Raw genomic sequence first — 21,446 nt, forward strand, 5'->3', positions numbered from 1 at the left:
AAAGCATTTATCAAGGGATCTCGTATGTCTCTTCTGCAAAACCTCCCTGCACGACAAGACGGCATACACCCGAAGTTTAGCCGCCGCAAAGTAAGATGGCCACTAGTTGCAAGTTAGCTCTCATAGGCCCCTCCACAACTACAGAAGGCAATTTCCCCAACCAAGAGCCGAAATGCGGGGTTAGCTTATTTGGCCTCATGCCAAGCGTGGAGAAAATTCGTACTGTACCAGCCTCGGATATCGTCATGGGTTTTACAAAAGAGGAAATTGATGGTGGAAAAGGTCTCTGCCCGGACTTTACGTGATACTCGGGGCATGTCATCACCGTCGGCAGACATTTAATGCCGTGTGTCTTGCGAAGGCGCGGAAAAGTATTTAGAGGGGCTTGAGCCACCTTCGGATACGCCTGTTGATCACAGACTCACAAGAAACTGGGCAAGGCCTCATTGATTGGAGAATTGCACCATGGTTTCTGCACAGCAGCTGGGAGTGGCAGTGGCCATTCTCTCGGTGTGTGGCCTTGGCTATGCGGAAAGCAATATTACTTCCGATATACACTTCTACGGCCAGTCTGAGCCGGTGTACCCTTCACGTAGGTTGGACTGCTTTCCATAAATCCCCATGTGTGCTATCTAACGCCACGCAGCCAATGGCACAGGATCTGGCGATTGGGCCAAGGCCTATGAAAAGGCCGCAATCTTGGTATCAAAGATGACGCTGGAAGAGAAAGTCAGTTTCATCCGTAGGCTCACTTACACTTCTATACTTATACTGACCATGGCTTTCCCAGAACAATCTTACGTACGGAGTCACTAGTACCGAGAACGGATGCTCCGGAAATATTGCACCCATTCCGCGACTTGGGTTCACTGGCATGTGTCTCCAGGATGCAGGAAACGGCGTGCGTATTACAGACTTTGTCAACAGCTATGCAAGTGGTATACATGTGGGTGCTAGGTGAGTCAAAAGATGTACCAAATCCTAAACTCCCCCAAGTCTAATCTGTGGGACAATGATAGCTGGAATAAGTCTCTTGCCTATGAGCGTGGCTGGCATATGGGGGGTGAATTCAGAAAGAAGGGTGTCCAAGTAGCGCTTGGCCCTGTTGTTGGACCGTTGGGGAGAACCACCACGGGTGGAAGAAATTGGGAAGGTTGGTGCCTGCAAGAGGGAATAAGATCTTTGCATCTGCTAACTTCTGGAAGGCCCCTCAAATGATCCTTACCTGGGTGGTGCAATTGCTGCTGCAACTGTGCAAGGAATCCAGGAGCAAGGTGTTATCACCAGCGTGAAGGTAAATCAATCCATACCGGAGATTATGTTAGCAGGTGTTCATACTAAATTCGAATAGCACTTCATTGCTAATGAGCAGGAGCTGTACCGAAACCCCACTGTCAATTCCGAGAATCAGACTGTCGAGTCAATATCTAGCAACATTGATGACAAGACAATGCATGAGCTGTATCTTTGGCCCTTCCAGGATGCTCTCAAGGCAGGAGCTGGGAACATCATGTCAGCTGCAAGATGAGAAGGGCTTTTTCACAAGCGGGAGCTAACTTCTTTTTAGGTGCTCTTACAACCGAGTGAACAACTCATATGGCTGCCAGAACAGCAAGACCCTGAACGGACTTCTCAAGACTGAGCTTGGTTTCAACGGATTTGTCGTCACTGATTGGGATGCTCAACACTCTGGTGTTGGAGCTGCCCTCGCTGGTCTCGACATGGCTATGCCTAACGGCCTCTCCTTCTGGGGCAACAACTTCACCGAAGCGTTTACCAACGGTAGTGTTCCTGTGTCTCGCCTGGATGATATGGCAACTCGGTAAGTAACCACCGACAGTCTGATACTGGTTCCACATAGTTTTTGGCTAACGGAAACGACAGCATCATCGCGACTTGGTATCAGATGGGACAAGATCAATCGAGCTTCCCTGCCCCTGGTGTTGGCATGCCGTACAATATCAGCGAGCCTCATACCATTGTAAATGCACTCACTCGTGATGCGAAGCCAACTTTGTATGATGGTGCGGTGGAAGGCCATGTTTTGGTCAAGAACACGAAGAACGCTCTGCCCCTTCAGTCGCCCAAACTGGTTTCTGTCTTCGGCTATGATGCCAAAGCTCCTGACACCTACATGCCCAATGGACAGTTTTTCCTTGACAACCCCTGGGCTTTGGGCTTCGAGCCGGCAATCTTCCAGATTGCTGATGCATTCTCGACTACCGTCACTGATGAGCCTTATGATTACCAGATCGCATTTAATGGCACCCTGTCCGTCGGTGGTGGCTCTGGTGCCAACAGTGGGCCTTACTTAAGTGCTCCTCTTGATGCTCTGCAACAGCGGGCCTATGAAGATGGCACCGTCTTGATGTGGGATACCTCAGTCGCTCCCAGCGCCATTGGGCTGATGGAGGCATCCGACGCCTGCCTCGTCTTCATTAATGCCTTTGCCACCGAGGGTATGGACCGTTCTGGGCTGCATGACAACTACTCCGATGCGTTGGTGAACAAAGTCGCCAAGACTTGCGCCAACACCATCGTTGTTATCCACAACGCCGGCACTCGTCTGGTGGACCAATTCGCCGACAACGAGAACGTCACTGCAATTGTCTTTGCTCATCTCCCTGGCCAAGATTCTGGCCGCGCCATCGTCTCTCTGCTTTACGGCGACGCGAACTTCAGCGGCAAGCTGCCTTATACCGTTGCCAAGAACGAATCCGATTACGCGACATTGTTCCATGATGGTGCAGTCACACCTTACGGCCTTTTCCCCCAGTCGGACTTTGACGAGGGTGTCCTCACTGATTATCGGTATTTCGACAAGCACGATATTACACCGCGCTACGAATTCGGCTTCGGTCTCTCATACACCACCTTCTCCTTTTCCGACCTCAAGGTCTCTACGCCGAAGAATGGTATCGCTGCATACCCCAGCGGAGCCATCGAGCAAGGTGGTGCCCTTGATCTCTGGGACACAGTTGCAACAGTCACTGCCAATGTCCACAATACCGGACGTAGAGCGGGCGCTGAAGTTGCTCAAATCTATGTTGGAATCCCCGGTGGCCCAGTGAAACAGCTCCGTGGATTCGACAAGGTCCTGATCCCAGTTGGAAAGTCTGTCAAGGTTTCATTCCCGCTGACTCGCCGGGATCTAAGCACTTGGGATGTCGTTGCGCAGAAGTGGTTGTTGCAGAGTGGAAGCTATAACCTCTATGTTGGCTCCTCGAGCAGGGACCTTCCTCTGACTGCCTCTATGAAAGTCGTCACTGATGACAGCCCTTGAGAAGTTTGTAAAGCTTGGAATTTTTGACGAGTTGTAGACTTACTTACGCGTCCATTGTGACCTGGAATCAAGTATCAATATTATGATGACCATTTCCCCAAGCTGTGCATTGTAGACCCTGGTATATAGTACGTGATAGCCGATTCATTTCAGCGACAAATATTTACAACGGTAGGTCGATCAGACACTCAGAAGCTTTCCAGCCTGATACAGAAGAGTGAAGCAGCTGACATTGCCCCACCACCACGCCACCGCACGAGTGTAACTCCATTTCGGGCTGTCAATGAAGATATAGACCGCCCCGTATAGAATGCGAGCGATAGTGTACGATAAGCCCGCCACATTGATTGTCTGCGCGGGAACGCCAGCATACGACGCAAACAGCAGACTGCCGACGAGTAGAGAGTAGTTTTCGACCGAGTTGGCATGGGCCGCTTCATTGCGCTTAAGCATGTTCAGTTGTTTGCGGGTGATTTTGCCGTCTCGCACAGCTGCATCTCCATATTTGACCAGGTCCTCACGAGGTGATGCTTGGTGGTCGATGCCGTACCATTGCTTCAGGGTGCGCGAGGAGAGGACGCCGTATGCCCAAACAAAATGGAAACCCAGGAAGGCAGGACCCAAGTTCGGGATTCGAGAGTCGAGTGAATCGGCGGCACGGAGGCCAAGAGCTGTGAGGAGAGAGCTCATCTTTGTCAAATGATGTTATTTTTAGTGGAGATTAAGGGATGTTGAGAGTCGGGGGACAACACCTTACCCTTATAAGCGTGGAAAACAATGGGGCTAAAATCTTAGCTAATCGGAGTCTCCATTGGATCGCGACTCGAAGACTTGTTTTAGTGGGACATCTTGGCCCCAGCCAATCCGGTACAGTTAATGAGACACGGAGTTAAAGAGAATATTGTGGTCGCTGTGGCGTCATTCGTGTAGTCGATTAGTAGTTACTGTCCTGGCAAGTCCAGAAGAGGCAATTGAACAACACAAATTTCTTAGAGGATTCGGAACTGTGTTTAAGGATTGTGTATCTCCCATAAGATTTCAACCTAAAGCAATCCCGGAAGGGCTGGTCTTATTGTATCTTAGTTTTCGTGTGAGTAATGTGTTGACAAGGTCGCTCTAACTGGTCTGAAAAACTCACAAGCGCGGTGAAAACATGTAAAATGAATACGGAACAGACGAGCTACATCCCGTTGTTAACGCCTCGATGACTTCCCATTGGCTCGACATTTGCGCACACTCCATAGCTGTACAACCATTTGCATCTTTGATACTCTGGCTGGCACCTTCGCCGAGCAAGTATTGCACCACGTCAGCTTTGCCGAGTTCAGATGCTTTGTGCAGGGGGGTTCCGAGACTCATAAACTGGAATAACGCCCGAGAAGGATAATGATTCTCGTACATAGTTGAATTAATTGGGGCTCCTTTTTCGAGGAGAAGCCTTAAGACCTCGATGGTGTCCGATCGACGTTCGATTGCATGATGAAGAAGCTGGCCTTTCCGAACATCTCCGCCATGTTTGAGAATGAGGTGAATCACGGATATTGGGGCACTTTGGACAGCAAAGGAGAATGGTGTGAGATCAATAACGCATTGCCGATTGGAATCAGCTCCATGATCAAGGAGCCAAGCTGCCATCTCCTCATCTGCAATAGCATAACTAGAGAAATGTTACAATGTTATCCTTGATGACATCGTCAAGATTATTGGGATACTGAGTCTCACCCTAGTACGGGAGGTTTAAGCTCGCTCGTGGGCTGATTGATATCCCATCCATTTTGGGGGAAAGCTTTCAGAGCATCCTTCCCCTTCACTTTGACGGCTTCCAATGCATATAGTGGATCCATGGGCAAGCCGCGATCAAGAAGCTCTTTGATGACCTGCGCATCATCTCGCTCGATGGCTGCGATCATTATCGCATAGAAGTCGCCTATGTCAAAGCCCTCCGGCGAAGAACTTTGTGAGTCAAGAATCTCCCGAAATTTCTGGATATCACCACTGACGCAGGAAGCATGCAATGTATCAAGAGTCACTAGTGGCGTTCGTGTTGGAATTTGAGGGTACTCGCTCGGCTTGACCGGAGGGTAGTCTGGCGGAGGCAGGACATCCATGGCGGGTGGATGAGAAACGATAGTAAATTGCTATCACGCTTACTTGGGGGCTGTTATTTCTAAGTTATCAGACCCCGGAACCGCGGTCCCATAAACTGAATTAACCAATTAGAAGATGTGCCTAATTGGCGGTGGGTTTTGCAACAAAGCGCTGTATAGTTCCACCGGCGGGCACTGAACGATGGCATGAAAAAGACATTAAAGAGCTGCCCCATAACGCTTGTGCGATAGGACTCTCTGTCTCCGATGCTTCTCTCATCAAAAATATCACTCTCAGACACTACTCAGACCATACCTTTTTTTGCGGCGAGGGAGTTCGGATTCCACGTTGGCCGTCTCCTACTGCCTCGTTTGGTACGAAAATGCGAGGGATACACATGAGGCCTACATGAGAAGTGAAAGAGATGGGATACGCGGGATCCACATGGTGCATCCGCCTTCACCTAAACACGAGAAAGCCTCCTTCTTTTACTTAGTGTCATGCCCCGAGCGTAAGGCACGCCCTCTCGGGTTTCCAACAACCCCCTAGAAGCTACTTTTAGTATCCCGGAAGCTATATAGCCCCTAGAAGTAGGCAGCACGTTCCTGGAGTGGAGGAAAAGATTTATAACAATGAGCCCTATGCTATATCGACAAACAGGGAATAGGAGGCTTCTAGCTATAGCCGTACGAGCCCCCTAATCCTTTACTAACTAAGTAGGCATCCTATCTTCCTATCTAAATACCTATACTACTCCTTTACATCAAGGACCTGGTGTCCGCCTCCTAGAAACCCTCACTCTGCAACCTCTATCACCAACTTCGTACGACTCACCCCCCGGGCTAGCACATCCAACCCAGCATTAATAGCCTCCAAACCCTTTCCCACAACCCTCGGTTCCGGGCTCGGCCTGATCGTCCCGTTGGCCAGTTTCTCCCTCAGCCACGGCCCCATCCAATATTGGAACTGAGCTACCCTCTCGCCTTCGTCCATCGACGGCATCACAAAGATGGTTTCCACCCCGTCTACCTCCTCCGCATCTAGAGGAATAAGCGGCGCCGACCCGATCTTCGCCTTCAGCTTCTCTCTCCCTTGATTATCCCTGAAGCCTTGATCATCCCTGAAGAAAGCTTTCAGCACGGCCTGGCATGGCGCCAGCTGCCCCGTGGCAAGAAAGCAGTGGCGAATCACTAGACCGTCCTCTCTGGCTGCGGACACAATCGCATCCACAACCCGCGGCTCTTTGTAATCGAAAACGCGATCCGCGCCTAGGGAGCGCACATACTTCTCATTCGCCGCCCCGGCCGTGGCGTAGACCGCAGCAAAGGGAGAGTCGCGATATTCCCGCAGTAGCCGGGCGGTTTGCACGCCCATTGTGCCCACGCTAGAGGAAGCGCCCCAGACTAAGAGAGCCTCTCTCTTTTGAGCCTTATTTTCCTGAGCTTCTCTGCTAGTATCGGCGCCGACTAGGGCAGCGGAGACGGCAGAAGAAGATGAAGAAGGAGGAGCAGTGGCTTCTCCCACCCGCGAAATCCCCATGATATCCCACGCGCTAAGGGGTACCTCGACGGCGACGGGCAAGGTTGCCGCTTGGTTCCAAGAAATACCCTTATCAGGAAGAGGCAGGACATGCTGCCAAGGGACCAGGCACCGCTCCTGAAAGGCGCCGTAGTTAGGATTGTAGGACCTCCAGAAGGAGGCGGCGTACGCGGCGACGCGGGTGATCCCCGGTTGGAAAGCACCGACGGGGACGTTGTCGCCGACTTCGAGAACTAGCCCCGCGATGTCAAAGCCAATGACCGTGGGGTAGGTGGGTATGAAGAGGCCTTGATCACGCATGTGGCAGTCCGCTGGGTTGAGGGCCACGGATTTGACCGCGATGAGGAGCTCGCCTGGGCCTGGTTTTGGCGTGGGGCGGGCTTGGACCTCGAAGGGTGCACCTTTTGCGAGGGCGACGGCGGCGAGGTGGGTGGCCATTCTGGACTGCTTGTATATGGAAGCGAAGGCTTTCGAGGTATAGAACTTTATGTGGACCGAGTTTGGTATTCAAGTTAACGAGTCATGCGTCGGATGCCGTTGGCAGTAGCATTTCTTCGTAGGATATCGAGGAATACTCTTCTTCTTATATATTAAGCTATTATTCCAAGCCCAGTATTCTTTGGGGCAGTGATGCGTCCAACGCAATCTGGTATTGATTAGAGATGGCGGATGGCTTCAGGGCAGATGTCGCGCAGCCAATCAGAGACTTCTGCACCCGAGGAACGGCTAGCGTGAAAGGTGGAAGATCCGAAAGAGGGTTAGCTTATGCGTGCCTATGGCGATGTGAACCTACTTAGCAAGACCGTCTCCACCTGCTCCGGATCCCTCCGTCATTGAATCCCCATCGAACTCGGGAAAAGTCCCACACAGCCAAGCTGCGCGAGGCATTGGGTAATTAACATTAACCAGGCATGGCTTCGACTTGTCCTAGAGAGGCGCGGGAGGGTAGGCCTCCGCGGAGGTCGAGATTTGGCTGCCGAAATTGCAAGCTTCGAAAACTCAAGGTGGGTGGCCGTAGGCTTTCAATAATCTGGCGCTTGGCTGATCGAATTTCCTTGGTCTGCTAGTGCGACGAAGGCAAACCACAGTGCAAGAGATGTAGTTCCTTCGGGGTATTATGCAACTTCATGTCGAACATCCCCGACCTCCAGCCCGTCGCCGCTGATGCAGGGCGGCCATTGGCAGTGAGAGGAAAAGCAGAGCTTCAGCCCCCTCTCACAAATGCGGTTTGGACATCCGACGCATCGACATCCTATCAACTGAACACAAAATGTCAAGATTTTATAACCCGGTATCTTGGACGAAGTCTCATTACCCCCGACGACCCTAATATGATACAAGTTAATCGCAAGCTCCTGAAACTAGCCTTCGCCGTAAGTTTTACTATACCAAGATTCTGTTTCATGAGACAACATGGAAGCCGGATGATCCATTATGGGCCTGAGCTCGGCTAACGGATGGTCTACAGTACCCTTTCTTAATGCATGCCTCTCTAGCTGTGGCGCTTACATATGACCGCCATCTGAATGGCTCCTTAGGCTGTCGTCGCACTCTAGAAGAGTGTTATCACTGGTCTCAAAGCACAGTTCTCTTGAACAAGCGGCTAAGAGAACCGATTCAGGCGGAAGATAAGGATCCAATTTGGGGCACTGCCGCTGCTCTGGTTATCTTAACCTTCTCATCCCCTGACGCATGTACACCGGAACAAGCGTGGCCTCTCAAGTCCTCCGACGCCTCCGACTTGGACTGGTTGCATATGAGCAAGGGTAAAATGTCATTGTGGCACATGGTTAACCCGCTGCGACCGGACAGCCTTTTCCGCGTCATGGCGGCGACCTATGCTCAGATGCATTCACCATTGCCAGAGGGAGGCATAGATGGTATACCCGCGCCCTTGGCCGCCGTGTGTGACCTCACAGACTCATCTACGGCGGAAACTAACCCGTACTTTCATGCCGCCTACGCGGTATCCCAGATTCTGGACCTCCCGGATAGCGAGGTCACAACAGGTCCGACCCAACTCTTCATGCGGATTATCCATGGCACTTTCCAAGACTTGCTCCGGAGAAAATACCCTGTAGCGCTATTGTTGCTCTATCTATGGTACCGCAAAGCAGGTCGCAGTATATGGTGGATTGAACTTAGGGCTAGAGTGGAATGTCCTTCAATTTGCTTGTATCTGCGGCGATATCATAAAGAGAATGGTGCTATACAGGCATTCCTTCCGGGGGGAGCTCTCGCCGATAGGTGGAATGAGTGAGGCTTTTGAAGCTGCAGGTCTGCCATTTACATGGCCAAAGAGCTCTAAGTGGGTATTTCGGGGGTATCAAAACTTTATATATAAGCACTGTAGCCTGGTTAAAGCGATGATTGTTGTTTTCTTGGCTCAAGGAATCCTTAAAGAGTGCAGTCAAGTACCTGTGACTGTCCCATGTGAAAGCATATGACTTTCTAAAAGCATCAAAACCGCTCTGACATGAAACTTGTGAGGATGGGGTGACTACCGAGAATTGCAGCACTAATGTTTATGCATACATGAGGTATCTCGAGGTGGGCTATGTTACATTAGACGTTTTCGGGTGCCTGAACATGGACCAGTTCAATCTTCTTGACTGCCTTTCCAAGTAAGACGGTTTCAGTGTAGGTGCACTCGTTTCTTTGGCAAATGGGTGGTAGCTGGAGTAAGATAGAAGAGCAGCCTGGGACGGTGCATATTGAAAACCAGATAGCATTAGCAATGTTTACCGATTCTCCGGATCAAAAGTCCTAATTAAATCATATTTGCACAGAATTCCGGTCCTGATACGGAGGACGGCGACGTTCTACAATCCCACAGTCGCAATTTCAAGTTGATCATAGCAGCTGAGATCAAGGGAGATTCAGGCCAGGCACACTGTCAATTGAAGACACAATTGGGAAAGTCACTGGTCAAGTCTAGAACCATTGAACGGCCAGTCTGGGGTAGCCCCTTGCGACGTGTCGAACACCCACACCGCAGTCGCCACTGTAAGATCTCAACCGTTCAACCGCATTGAAACAATCAAACCTCGGAAATCAGACCTGGCTGGAACTCTCGGTCCATCGATTTTCCACGACGGAACCTGTCGTTGGTTTGGCTGTGGTTCATGACTAGATAGTCCCCGTTGTCGCCCTTCGCGGCCGTTTCGAGAGACCGCGTCCAGGCCGGGCTCGATGAGTCCAATTCAATGCCCCTGTCTCTCTCAGCCCAAAACTGAGCTGTCACCCAATACCACAGCCGCGTGACCAACGCTAGTGTGGGCGACTGTTCGGAGACTGCTTTAATGATGAATGCGGGGCCGAACGGTTTTGTGGCTGGCCGCAGGAGGGGCAGTGGTGGAGTTCAGCGGTGAGGCGGACGTAGCCAACGCTTGTTCCTATTCGCGTCTCGCGACGGGCTTCGAATTCCAGTCAATTCCAGTCAATTCGAGTCAGATCAAGCCAGAAGATCGAGAGAAGATTTGCTGTTTCCTCGCTGGCACCGCGTAGATACCGAGCCGGGCCAAATGCACCGGTGAACCGTCGGAGAAGCGACCTCCGAAACCGATCTTCTTGCTGGTGGTGGGTTCTCGGTGCCTTGTTTTCCGAGGCGGGGCCGTGGAGTCGAACAATGAAGTCATTTCCCAAGCCCGCAACGCCCTGAAGTCATCGTCAAGATGGATCTGCCATTTGCAAAGTGGGACGACCCAGAACACTTGAATTTGGATCGATCTGGTCGACCTGGTTGCTCGCCGGAGTCGGTGCGCCACGACGCGACCCCAATATGCGCACCGTAAACTCGGCGGCGCGGCGTGGCGGCCGATGCCATTGGACGACGTAGCGGCTGGGCGAGGGGTCTTCGTAACACCCTTTGGCCCTGGCTGTGCTGTACAAGCTGTACAAGCTGTCCATGTTCGGAATTGAGGCAGTCTATGCGGTGGAGTCGCGCACAGCAGCAGCAGCAGCTCGGGGCCCGGCACGAGTGTGTCAATTGAGGGTCGCAAAAGTAGTTGAGCCGATGCAAGTATGCTTATGGGTGTCACCGGCGCCGATCTGGGACCCACACCTGTCCAATCCAAGCTGTGACTTCATCGGCCCTTGCTGAGGTTTGTTTTTTCGGTGGCCTGGGGCGAGTTGCATGAGCGTCGAGCCTTCGGCAGGAGAATTGCCCCTCCTTCGTGGAGGGTATTTAAGTCCCCCAGGCCAGGCCTGCTTTTCCCTCTCTTTCGATATTCTTTGTAACTGTACTTCCGTAGCTTCCGTTTCTGGACCTCGACTTTTGCTGTCAAATTTCTTACATACTCACACCTCTCCCAATGTATGTCGCATGGACCACCGCTTGCTGCGGAAATCCCTGCCTCGTTGCTATAAATGACATGATAGCTGACTCGCTGGCGCAGAAACCTCACTTCAAACATCCATAATGGGTTCCACACTCCCCAAGACCATGAGGGCCCTCCAGTACTCGGAGCCTAAGAAGCACAGCCTCGTCGAGATCCCTCTGCCGGAGCTGCGCGAGAATGACATCCTGGTAAGTCGGCCCCGGAACAATAGTTGAAACAGCGTGGCTAACCAGCATTGGGAAACCAGATCAAGGTCAAGGCTTGCGGTGTTTGTGGTACTGACCTGCACATCCATGAGGGTGAATTCATTGCCAAGTTCCCCCTGGTTCCCGGCCACGAGACAGTTGGCGTTGTGGCCGCCGTTGGCCCCAAGGTGAAGGACTTCCAGATCGGCGAGCGCGTCGTGGCCGACAACTCGGAGCTGTGCGGCACCTGCTTCTACTGCCGTCGCGGTGATGAGCTGTTCTGCGAGGACTTCCAGGCTCACGGTGTTACCATGAACGGTGGGTTTGCGGAGTACTGCGCCTACCCGGCCGGCCGCGTGTTCAAGATCAAGAACCTGTCTGATATCGATGCCACCCTGCTTGAGCCTGCCTCCTGCGCGGCCCACGGTCTGGACAAGATTGCCCCCAAGATGGGTTCCTCCGTCCTCATCTTCGGTGCCGGTCCGACTGGTCTGGTTCTCGCCCAGCTGCTGCGCCAATGCGGTGGCTGCCGTGTTGTCGTCGCCGCCCCCGGTGGTCTGAAAATGGAGCTTGCGAAGAAGCTGGGAGCTGGTGATGAGTATGTCGAGCTGTCGCGCCAGGATGCCTCTGCCCAGTACGCCCAGCTGAAGGCCCAGAACCCCTACGGTTTCGACATCGTCGTCGAGGCTACTGGCAGTGTCAGCATCCTTGAGGACTCCATTAACTATGTCCGCCGCGGCGGCAAGCTCGTCGTGTACGGCGTGTACTCCGACTCTGCCCGTGTCTCGTGGCCTCCTTCCAAGATCTGTAAGTTGACATCAGTCCTCATGTTTACCAAAAGACCAATTCTAACAGTGACCCAGTCGGTGACGAGATCACCATTCTCGGCAGCTTCTCTGAGACTTACAAGTTCCCTGCCGCGGTCGACTACCTGGACTCCGGCAAGGTCAAGGTCGACGGCATTGTCAACAAGGTGTACAGGATCGACCAGTGGGAGGAGTGCCTCGAGGCCATGCGCAACAAGAGTGCCATCAAGGCAGCCATCACTTTTGACTAGATTTAGAACTCGGGTCTGGTTGTGGGTCGATGGGATGCGTTTGAAAACCTTTACGATTTGATGAGATGCGAGCGTTTCATACCCATTTTCTTTCGGCAAATAGGATGATTCTTGAAATAGAACAATAAGATTGCCTTCTTGCAGACATGCATGTTTTGGAAGTGTTAGTATTCCGCGGGGTTCGCTATGGGAGAATCGGCTTTTTAAAAAGAGGCGCGGCGTGAGGACCTTGAGGTGCGCTGAGTAACCACCAAGGTCCCAGGAATTGGTGAGACGTAGCATGGCATTGTGTAGCGCGATGGTAAACCCGTTGCTTCGAACCTGGTTCCACATTTGGTCTTAAAATGTGAAATTTAAGGTGGAACTGGAAAATAGCTGACCTTTCTCAGTTTCTTAGTAGTCTTGGATGGCCAATTTTTGGTTCCTGCACATGACCATCTAGAACGGACAGCATACTCCGTGATGGCAGTTCGAATAACAGCAACACGCAGGAATGGTCTAACGTGACAGGTGCTTTCCAATTGTCCAGAATCTAGAGATTGAATTCCCTGTTATACATTTGCATGTACTCCGTAAGGGCAAGACCGTGTCTAATCGGTAGAGGCCCACTTATAGTTGAGTTGTCCGCGCGGAGCTGGCAGCTATCGATAAGCCCGCTCCACTCCACCGCATTCAAACCTCATTCTCCAACCTCCGACTTCACGCTCAACTCCCCCAATCCCACCTACACAATGGTCAAGCCCCTGACATTTAAGGGCGACAAGCCAAAAAAGCGCAAGCACCGTGACCCAGACAGCGAGAAGACCCCCAAGACCCGCAAAACCGACGCGCCTGACGTTGCGGAGACCGACGACAACCCGCCCGACGATCAGAGCTGGGTTTCCGCCGACACGCCGAGCGATATTGCGGGCCCTGTGGTCCTCGTCCTTCCGTCCGATGAGCCGACATGTGTGGCAAGCGATGCGATTGGCAAGGTTTACGCGAGTGCGCTGGAGAATCTGATCGAGGGGGACCCCGGGACGGCCGAGCCGCATGATGTGCGGCAGGTGTGGGTTGCGACGAGAGTAGCGGGGACAGAGTCGTTTAGCTTTAAGGGGCACCATGGAAAGTGAGTGGTGGCTATACTGTACGACCGTGCTGGGTGATGAACCAAACTAACCACGCGGTATAGATACCTCTCCTGCGACAGCCACGGCCTTTTCAGCGCGAGCGCTGCTGCTGTGTCGCACTACGAATCCTTCCTCGCAATTCCCTCCCCCGATATCCCCGGAACCTTTTCCCTTCAAACACGGGGTGGCGATGCCGAATCCTTCCTTTGCGTCAAAGAAAGCGCCAAGGCGACTGGCGGCGTGGAGATCCGCGGCGACGCGAGCGCGATATCGTTCGAGACGACGGTGCGCATCCGGATGCAGGCGCGGTTTAAGCCGCGGCTTCGCGTAGCGAAGGAGAATAAGGCATATGAGAAGATTAGTCGGAAGGAGTTGGAAGGTATTGTGGGAAGGAAGCTAGAGGAGGATGAGGTGCGGAGGTTGCGGAGGGCGAGGCGGGAGGGGAATTTCCATGAGGAGGTGCTTGATGTCAAGGTGAAGGGGAAGCATGATAAGTTTGCTTGATCTTAGTGGGTTGTGCATTTGTTTGTCTCGACATGGAAATCTTGTTCCTGGAGGGGGCACTGATGTGGTCACAGCTGCCTGGCATCCGCTCGATAGGTCACTATCCATCCAAAAAGACGCCGAACTTGGAGGGCCTTTATATATCTGAGTCAACTACGGGGGTTGGCGGCAATCTCTCATATCCGCAAAGGGCTAGAAGCTAGAAGCAGACCCCAGCCTTCGAAAAGTAGCTCAAGGAGCCACCATCTTGATTCAGCTATGGAAATAGAACTATACAATTTGCGTCCGATCCCAAGTCATCCGAAGTCGACAACGACACGGCGGGCTTGTCTGCCCATCGATCTGCAAGGCTTCCGCGGACTCTTCGGTGGCCGTTCGCAGTGGCCGAACTGGCAAAGACTCGGGTGACAAACATAAACTCATCCCCCGCTTGGAGGTCCTGAGCGATATCACGCGTGATAATCGGGATAAGCGTTCTCTGATGTGCCAGATTCGTATTTGCATCCGGCTTCAGAGCATGAGCTCTAGTTACTACACACGCCGATGAGTCTTTTCCCACACCAGGAGCAAGACCACTGGCTCCGGCTACTGATAGCATTAAGACCGAGTCACCCGTCTCCATCACTCCTTCACTAGAGCCAACATCCATATCTGTTCTTAAAGCACAAATGTCGGGGAGCTTCCATCCGTCTCGGGAGCACCGGCCTGGCGAGGCAAAGCCGCCCTCAACAGTGTGCAGGCTACGAAGCGCGGAGTTGATTCGGACTCGATGAACCCGAACATGCCAGTCCGGCCACTGGTCTGTCGGTGGGATTAGTGTCGTGTCAACCTCAACTTGTCTGTCCCCCCACGGGTACCATCGAACCGATGCAGCCTCAACAGAGGATGTACGTGAATGTGCTTTCAGAGAAACGGTAGTGAATCGAGGCTCGCAAGAACGCCATTTTACTGCCCACGTTTCAGCGCCATCTCTACTCAGTGCCAAGGTGCAGTCGGGTGCAACCTGCTGGATAAGGGGTCCGGTGGGCACCGAGAAAGCAAAAGTGGATGAGAATTCAAACTTGGAGTACTTGGCTTGAGTTGCTTTCATCGGCCAGGCGAGAAACTGAGCCGGCGACAGGCAGAAATGATGATTTCCCGCCGGATGATTCGTGAGGATCTGTCGAGGAGCAGGAACAAGGCGCGGTGGGAAACAAGGCGGATACTGCACTTCGTTTGCAGACCAGAAATCGTTATCTTGTGTGAGAGCAACCGCGATCAAAGTCTTGAGGCTCCAGTAGGGTGATTGTGGGGAGTTGTAGTCCTCGCACATATACATGTTCCTGCAGCAAGCGATGAGGATGGGTTTGAACCATATAGTGAGGCATGATCGACTCACGGGTAAAGCCATCCAATGTTCAGGGTTCCGTCCGAATGGAAAATGTCGTCCGAATGAGCGGCCCACCATCGCAGATGTCGCAGAAGGAAGCCTTTGACTCGGCCTGGGCTGGACAGAGGCCATGGCATATCAGACACGGGACTCACTGCAAGCGCAGCAAAAAAGGCACCGCATGCGAATCTGTAGGTGAGAGATCGGCCGAACGGTATAGCAGAGCCTAGCAAGTATCCCGTCAGCCCCGTGTTCAAAAACTTTGAGCTCGCAGAACCAAGTCGACTGCCATACCACTCGAGTCAAAATACTGCCAGAAATAGGCACCAAATTCCCGGGCCTGCTGTTTATATCTTGCGATTCTCTCGGGATCCAGATCCCCTGCGAACTTGGTGTACAGCAACTGGCTGAACTGAATGGCAAAGCTCCCAGAGTAGTAGTCGACCTGTCGCCCTTTGCCAATTGCATCCCGTCGCCTCGTTCGCTCGAATTCTGCCGCTTCTTCCTCTTCTTCTTGTGCCGTGAGCCATGGACCATCGCTAGACCAGCCATCAACGAGATAAAAGGAATCGAGAACTTGGAAATCTGCATGCATCTCATCGAGCACCTCCGCAGCAGGCACACCACAGATCTGAATGAGCGCGAGATTGGCAAACACCCGAAACCATCGCCAATTGTTATCGGGCATCTGCTTCCCATTTATCCCTCGCAGCCAAAACGTGATGTTTCTCCGGGTTTTCTCGTCGCGGCTGTGATATAGCTTCCCTGGAGCGGACAGGAGCGCATAGCTAACCACCTCGGCTTCCACCATGCGCTGGTCCATGTCGCGAATCGGACCCCAATATTCTGGATGATCGGGATCGGTTCCCGCAACAAAGCCCGGGATCCATGGCTCTATAACTTCCTCAATCGCCTCGGCAAGAGTACTGTCGGGGCAAGTGTTTGTCTCCACCGAAGACTGCCACGCAAGGAGGGAAGCTACTGCCCAGAGAGGTCGGGCGAACCCTTCAAGCTGCGCGGCACCTTCGTCGAAGTGAACTCTCGTGGAAACAGGAAGGCGGATGCGGGCGTTAGAGGGTGAAAAGTGACGGGTCAACGGTCGCAATATGGCCAAGGTCGCATTTACCATATCGCGCCTGGTACGGAAGGGATTGTCAGAGAAGCCAGATAATGTAGGCATGACGAGAAAATGGTCAATAGCAAATATACCGCGGTGACAGGTCCTTTCGCAGGAGAATTTCAATTTCCCGTAGATCCATCCTCAGACCCCCTCGGCCAGCGGGGTGAGTCCCGGGCAGCGGGCGAAGTGTCGGCCGGCCATAGGACCGATCGGTACAACTGCAATGCCGGATAGCTGATGGGCCCTTGATTTTCCTATATACTAGATCTAATAAGATTAGGTGCTAATCCCGTTCAATGCTCACGCTCATTCTCGCTTATTACGTCCTGGATGTACCAATCTGTCTATCCCAAACGGCACCGTGGACCACTCCAGCGAGAAATTCCACTCGAACCTTTAGCGGCTCACCTCTATCAGTCAGTCGACCACGACCGAAGCGAATGGCGATTCGGTAGGAGATGACGATATGAAAAGACTGAGCTGCTGGGGCCCAATGTATTACCCACTATCAATGCACAAATGCACGAACTATAACTATACCAGGACAATATCACCGCGAAAAGCATTCGTGCTGCCACCAAATGTCTTGAAAACAATGTGAATCGCTTTGTAAAGAGTCCGTACCATCGTTATTAACATATATTGACACCAGATCAGTACCCAGTTACGAGGACCCCGAGTGGATTCTACAGTCTGGTCCCAATGCTGGAAAGAATCTGCTTCGCGAGGCAGAATTTTGGACGTCTGGCGTTTTCCCAGGCTCAATATCCGCTCCACTTGAGCGCTGGACTAAATACCCCCAGACTGTCGCGACGGAGCAAACTCAGACCGTGTAATCCAGTCATTCCGCGAGTTAGGCGGGATCTGGTCTGAGCAAATTCACCACATGAGCTCTAGGGCAGACAGACACACATGACATGGCTTTCTCATTCAGCCCTCAATGCCGACCAAGCAGATTTTAGCCCTAGCATGTGCTCCACACGTATCTTTTATAGAAGGTATGCGACTGGAAAACATAGTATCAGGGGCTGAAGGCCCTGTCCAGCCTTCGAAGACACGTATCTTCAAGCCGTCGTCGGGATACCAACAAAGCGAAGCGGGATTCAAGAACCCATAATCCACAGGATAAATCAATATATGCTGAAATGTTGAGTAAAAGGCACAAGCAAGGTAGGCAAGATAATAAAGCGCAGGGGCACGCGCATCCGAAGGCAGTCTTGGATTATCCACACAATCTGATTCTGGTCATGCGAGCCGAGCTCACTCGAATCTATTGAGATAAAGAGGCTGGGTCACATAAGGGAAAGCACGAAAGTAACATGTAGAATGGAGAAAGTAAGCAGTAAGTGTAACGAATGTGCGGGGCCTGTATACCTAGAACAGACCCCAGGGTATGGATTCTAACTTGGACAGAGATGGACTGCACGGAGTAGTACACACGGGCCCACGACGCAAGAACGAAGGAAAGGAGACAAGAAGGACATGCTAAGAAATAGGAAAAAATTGGCATCCGGCCATGGCGTTACGGGCCATCGGGGGTAAGGAACATTCTTTCGCGGGAAAAAAACACAAGGCGCAAAGTTTTGGGTCTGAACGTGCAGAAGACACCGAAGGGGCGGAAAAACAGAAAAAGCAGAAACAGCAATGGAAAACGCAGTTATCGAACCGTCTAGGTGCACAAATCTCTTTGGTTACTAAGGAGAAAAAGAAAGGAGGAAAGTCGGAGTGGAAGAGAGAATCACGGTGCTGACGAATTGTACAGAGGATTGATTGTAGGGAGAGGTAAGGATAAACAAGGTCAGGAGTTGAGCGAAAGGCCCTGAAACCGGCCAAACCATTCTCCCTGTGGGGGATGTATGCGAGCGGCCACGTTGGAGCCGGTGCTGCCGGCTGGATAATCTGAGAAGCCGGTCTCCAGGGGCCCGAAGTTAGTGGGCGAATAGGGGCCGAAGGGATCGGCTGAGGGGCTGTCGACCTGTCGCGATGGCTGGGCGAAGGGCTGGTACGAGTCTGTGAACGTAGTACGAAGCATGCCGACTGGGTTTTCCATGCCCTCGCGGCTAGTTTCCTCCCGAGCTCCAGGGTAGGCTCCTGTGTCGTGCTGGGGATGACGGTCGGGTTGCGATGCGTCCTGGCTGTAGAGAGGGTTGCTCATGCCAGCCGATGGTCCTTGAAGGCCGGCCGAGGGCGGGGTCACAAATGACGCGGGGTTGATAGCAGACATCCAGATTCTGGTCTTATAGATCTTGAACAGATCGGTGACCAGGGAGTTGAAATTGATATACGAGTCCGCGAAGTAGTAGAAGGTGAGCTTTTTCCAGTCCCTGTAAATGAAGTTAAGTTCACAGTTCCCGCAAGAGCCACAGCAGGTCAACTTACATTTGGAACTCGGCATCCAAAATTTCCATATTCAGTCGATGTTCAGCAACCTTCTGCTGACATACTCGCTTGGCCTTGGCCTCATTCCCTTCCTTGTCACGCAGCGTGAGAATCTCATGATTCTGCGCCAGACGCTTGATAAGCTTGGGCTTGATATCTGTAGCGATCTCTTGGACACCATGGGCATGGGGACCCATTCCGCCAGTAGCACTGCGGGTGTTCAAGCCAGTACTGCCGACATTCGAACCCTCAAGTTGTCCCTGGCGGGAGAACATCATGAGCCATTTGTAATGCTCCTCGGCATATTGCTGCTTGAGCTCACGCGCCTTCTGCAGAGACACGTTGGCATGTTGAACGGTGCCTAAGTCCGTACCTCGATCTGCCTCGACAATGACAAGATCGCCAGGCTTGACTTGAAGGCCGGTATCCTCTTGGATGTAGAAGACGTCGGCACGGTGGCATTTGAAGGAGACGATATACAGAAGCTGGTTCTGATGAGCATGGGACAAAGCAGGTGGTTGACGACTATAGGCGCCAGACATGGCATATTGGTTCAGAGAGGCCGGGATGCCAGAGGAACCATCGCCGCGCAAGGTCTGCTCCCGGGAGTAGTAGGATTCTAGAGCCAATATCAGTCAACGTGAACATTGTATTGATGGTAATAGAAGGGGCTTACGCGGCTGCATGGACGGATTAGAATAGTCACCAATATTGCCATATCCGTCGTCGTGCTCTCCGAGCGCAGCTCGAGGGGCAGCCGAGTCGACGGAGCTGATCGAGGTCTGACGCATGGGGATGTCGGCAAACGAGTGGCGACGGCTCTGTGGCATATCGGCAGCGCCTCCAAACCCGAGAGAAGTCTGCCAATGAGCCTTACGCACATTTTCCAGAGCGCGGTTCTCAAGAGGCGAGGCAAAGGAGGAGAACTGCGGCTCTAAATTGGCCGAGTGCTCGGAGAAGCGCCGTCTGGTGTTGCCGCGCATGGGGCCATAGCCCTGAATATCCCGCAATTCACCCAGATCTTCAACAGCCAAATCTTCTTCTGGGACACCGCCTCGGATGCGGTGAAGCGGGTGAACTCCGCCTGCGACAGAGGCAGATGAAGACGCACGATCGCGGAAGCGGTTATCCACTTGGCCTGCGGCGGCCTGCTGACGGAGGATCGCGTTCTCACGGGCGAGCTGTTCGATGGTGCGGGCCTGGCTGGCGGAATAGTTCATGTCGCCGTCCGAGCCGTTGGGGCTTTCATCGCCGTCATCGTCCTCTCGAACACGACCGAGCATGGCAGGATCGTGACCTAGTTCACCAAGCACACTTGGCCGTGAAGCACGGGGCTGGCCCGAAGACATCTGTCCCGGGCCACGAGATCGACCACTCGGATACTGGGCTCCACCACCTGACTGCTGGTTTGCCATCATACCCAGGAGCTCCGGGTCCATCTGCCCGACTGAATACGACTGGGACCGGTATGTCTTGGGGGTTGGGTGCAGCGGGATCGAGAATGGAATGGCCGACTCGCCAGAGATCGTTCGAGTGATGGGGCTGAGCATCTCCTCGCCGAGAGGTCCAGTCGCAGGGGGTGGGTTGGTCATAGTTGGAGAAGGCACAATTTCGGACAGGCGTGAGGGGGGTTCCTTGCGGGACTCTGGATTCCAGATACCAGTGCCCCATGGGAACGAGCTTCCTCCAGCTTGGTTCCAGTTGAAAGAGCCGCTCAAGCCGGGGCTGGTGGTGTTGGCTGCCCATGGTGCCTGTTCACTGGACGGGCTTGCGGGATTTGAGGGGCCAGAAGAGAGAGGGCCTCCAGGCAAGGAATGCTTGCGTTGGACCGACAGGGGTACCTCGTTCAGCCACGAAGTCCGGCGCGCAGGTTTCATTGGAGGCGCCGTGATGGTCTGAGTCAGAGGGGCATGGTCTCCATCATCGTCGGACGAGGCCAGCGCCTCTGAGTCAGGTGTCGAACGGCGCACCCCCGGGTGACTCCTCTCGAGTCGAGCGGACGCAGTCGCCCCAGGCGCCGACGGGGTGCTGGATGTCATTATGGGGTGTTGTTTGTTAGATGGCGCAGCCATGGTCTCTGATTAGGAATCCTAGGGGAAACATCAGCATACAGAACCCTGGAAGAGAAGATTGTATTCATGCAGAAAGACTCAGCCGGCGCAACTTTGGACCCGTCTGAGAGAGGGCGAAGTGACGAGAGAGAAAAAGGCAAGCACTGGGGTGGCTAAGCGCCAGGGTAAGACGAACCGGAAGTTGGGCAAGCGTGTATGATGGTCGGAAGATACGTGAGAAGGCTGTATTGTATAGGCGCCTAATGGATCAAGTCGAACACACACAACAAAGCACCAGTCTTTGTTCCACGCGATCGATGAGGTTGGAGATAAGAGGTCAATCTCGATTTTTCGAGGATACGATGGATGGCTAGATGGATGCGCTATGTGCAACACTAGACAAAAAAAGAGTCAGTCATAAA

At 52.9% G+C, this 21,446-nt stretch overlaps 9 protein-coding genes across 9 annotated transcripts; 4 read left to right on the forward strand and 5 right to left on the reverse strand.

Annotated features, from left to right (window-relative positions):
- Positions 1-465: 465 nt before the first annotated feature.
- N7482_008194 (beta-glucosidase) lies at positions 466-3,283 on the forward strand (the record flags this gene model as incomplete). The annotated part of the gene is made up of 8 exons (XM_056690318.1): positions 466-592; positions 647-729; positions 791-957; positions 1,020-1,153; positions 1,206-1,294; positions 1,352-1,512; positions 1,568-1,822; positions 1,885-3,283. The coding sequence occupies 8 exons, from the start codon at positions 466-468 to the stop codon at positions 3,281-3,283; spliced, it is 2,415 nt and encodes an 804-aa protein (XP_056540083.1).
- A 180-nt stretch (positions 3,284-3,463) lies between these two features.
- N7482_008195 (Ankyrin repeat protein) lies at positions 3,464-5,391 on the reverse strand (the record flags this gene model as incomplete). Its single annotated transcript, XM_056690319.1, has 4 exons — positions 3,464-3,954; positions 4,041-4,066; positions 4,422-4,940; positions 5,006-5,391. 4 exons carry the CDS (start codon positions 5,389-5,391, stop codon positions 3,464-3,466), a joined length of 1,422 nt encoding a protein of 473 aa, XP_056540084.1.
- Positions 5,392-6,166: 775 nt separating this feature from the next.
- Positions 6,167-7,348, reverse strand: N7482_008196 (zinc-binding alcohol dehydrogenase family protein; the record flags this gene model as incomplete). Its single annotated transcript, XM_056690320.1, has 1 exon — positions 6,167-7,348. The coding sequence occupies one exon, from the start codon at positions 7,346-7,348 to the stop codon at positions 6,167-6,169; it is 1,182 nt and encodes a 393-aa protein (XP_056540085.1).
- Positions 7,349-8,390: 1,042 nt separating this feature from the next.
- On the forward strand, positions 8,391-9,170 carry N7482_008197 (uncharacterized protein; the record flags this gene model as incomplete). The annotated part of the gene is made up of 1 exon (XM_056690321.1): positions 8,391-9,170. One exon carries the CDS (start codon positions 8,391-8,393, stop codon positions 9,168-9,170), a length of 780 nt encoding a protein of 259 aa, XP_056540086.1.
- A 1,169-nt stretch (positions 9,171-10,339) lies between these two features.
- On the reverse strand, positions 10,340-10,819 carry N7482_008198 (uncharacterized protein; the record flags this gene model as incomplete). Its single annotated transcript, XM_056690322.1, has 2 exons — positions 10,340-10,567; positions 10,622-10,819. 2 exons carry the CDS (start codon positions 10,817-10,819, stop codon positions 10,340-10,342), a joined length of 426 nt encoding a protein of 141 aa, XP_056540087.1.
- Positions 10,820-11,330: 511 nt separating this feature from the next.
- On the forward strand, positions 11,331-12,492 carry N7482_008199 (zinc-dependent alcohol dehydrogenase family protein; the record flags this gene model as incomplete). Its single annotated transcript, XM_056690323.1, has 3 exons — positions 11,331-11,438; positions 11,498-12,242; positions 12,299-12,492. 3 exons carry the CDS (start codon positions 11,331-11,333, stop codon positions 12,490-12,492), a joined length of 1,047 nt encoding a protein of 348 aa, XP_056540088.1.
- Positions 12,493-13,223: 731 nt separating this feature from the next.
- Positions 13,224-14,105, forward strand: N7482_008200 (uncharacterized protein; the record flags this gene model as incomplete). The annotated part of the gene is made up of 2 exons (XM_056690324.1): positions 13,224-13,600; positions 13,664-14,105. The coding sequence occupies 2 exons, from the start codon at positions 13,224-13,226 to the stop codon at positions 14,103-14,105; spliced, it is 819 nt and encodes a 272-aa protein (XP_056540089.1).
- A 256-nt stretch (positions 14,106-14,361) lies between these two features.
- Positions 14,362-16,654, reverse strand: N7482_008201 (DUF2264 domain-containing protein; the record flags this gene model as incomplete). The annotated part of the gene is made up of 3 exons (XM_056690325.1): positions 14,362-15,427; positions 15,484-15,700; positions 15,769-16,654. 3 exons carry the CDS (start codon positions 16,652-16,654, stop codon positions 14,362-14,364), a joined length of 2,169 nt encoding a protein of 722 aa, XP_056540090.1.
- A 1,738-nt stretch (positions 16,655-18,392) lies between these two features.
- N7482_008202 (PSP1 family protein) lies at positions 18,393-21,012 on the reverse strand (the record flags this gene model as incomplete). Its single annotated transcript, XM_056690326.1, has 3 exons — positions 18,393-18,918; positions 18,974-19,592; positions 19,650-21,012. 3 exons carry the CDS (start codon positions 21,010-21,012, stop codon positions 18,393-18,395), a joined length of 2,508 nt encoding a protein of 835 aa, XP_056540091.1.
- Between the last annotated feature and the right edge of the window lie 434 nt (positions 21,013-21,446).

The sequence above is a fragment of the Penicillium canariense genome, assembly GCF_028826845.1.
Source record: "Penicillium canariense strain IBT 26290 chromosome Unknown utg000006l_segment0_segment0, whole genome shotgun sequence".
In the NCBI taxonomy this organism is placed as follows: domain Eukaryota; kingdom Fungi; phylum Ascomycota; class Eurotiomycetes; order Eurotiales; family Aspergillaceae; genus Penicillium; species Penicillium canariense.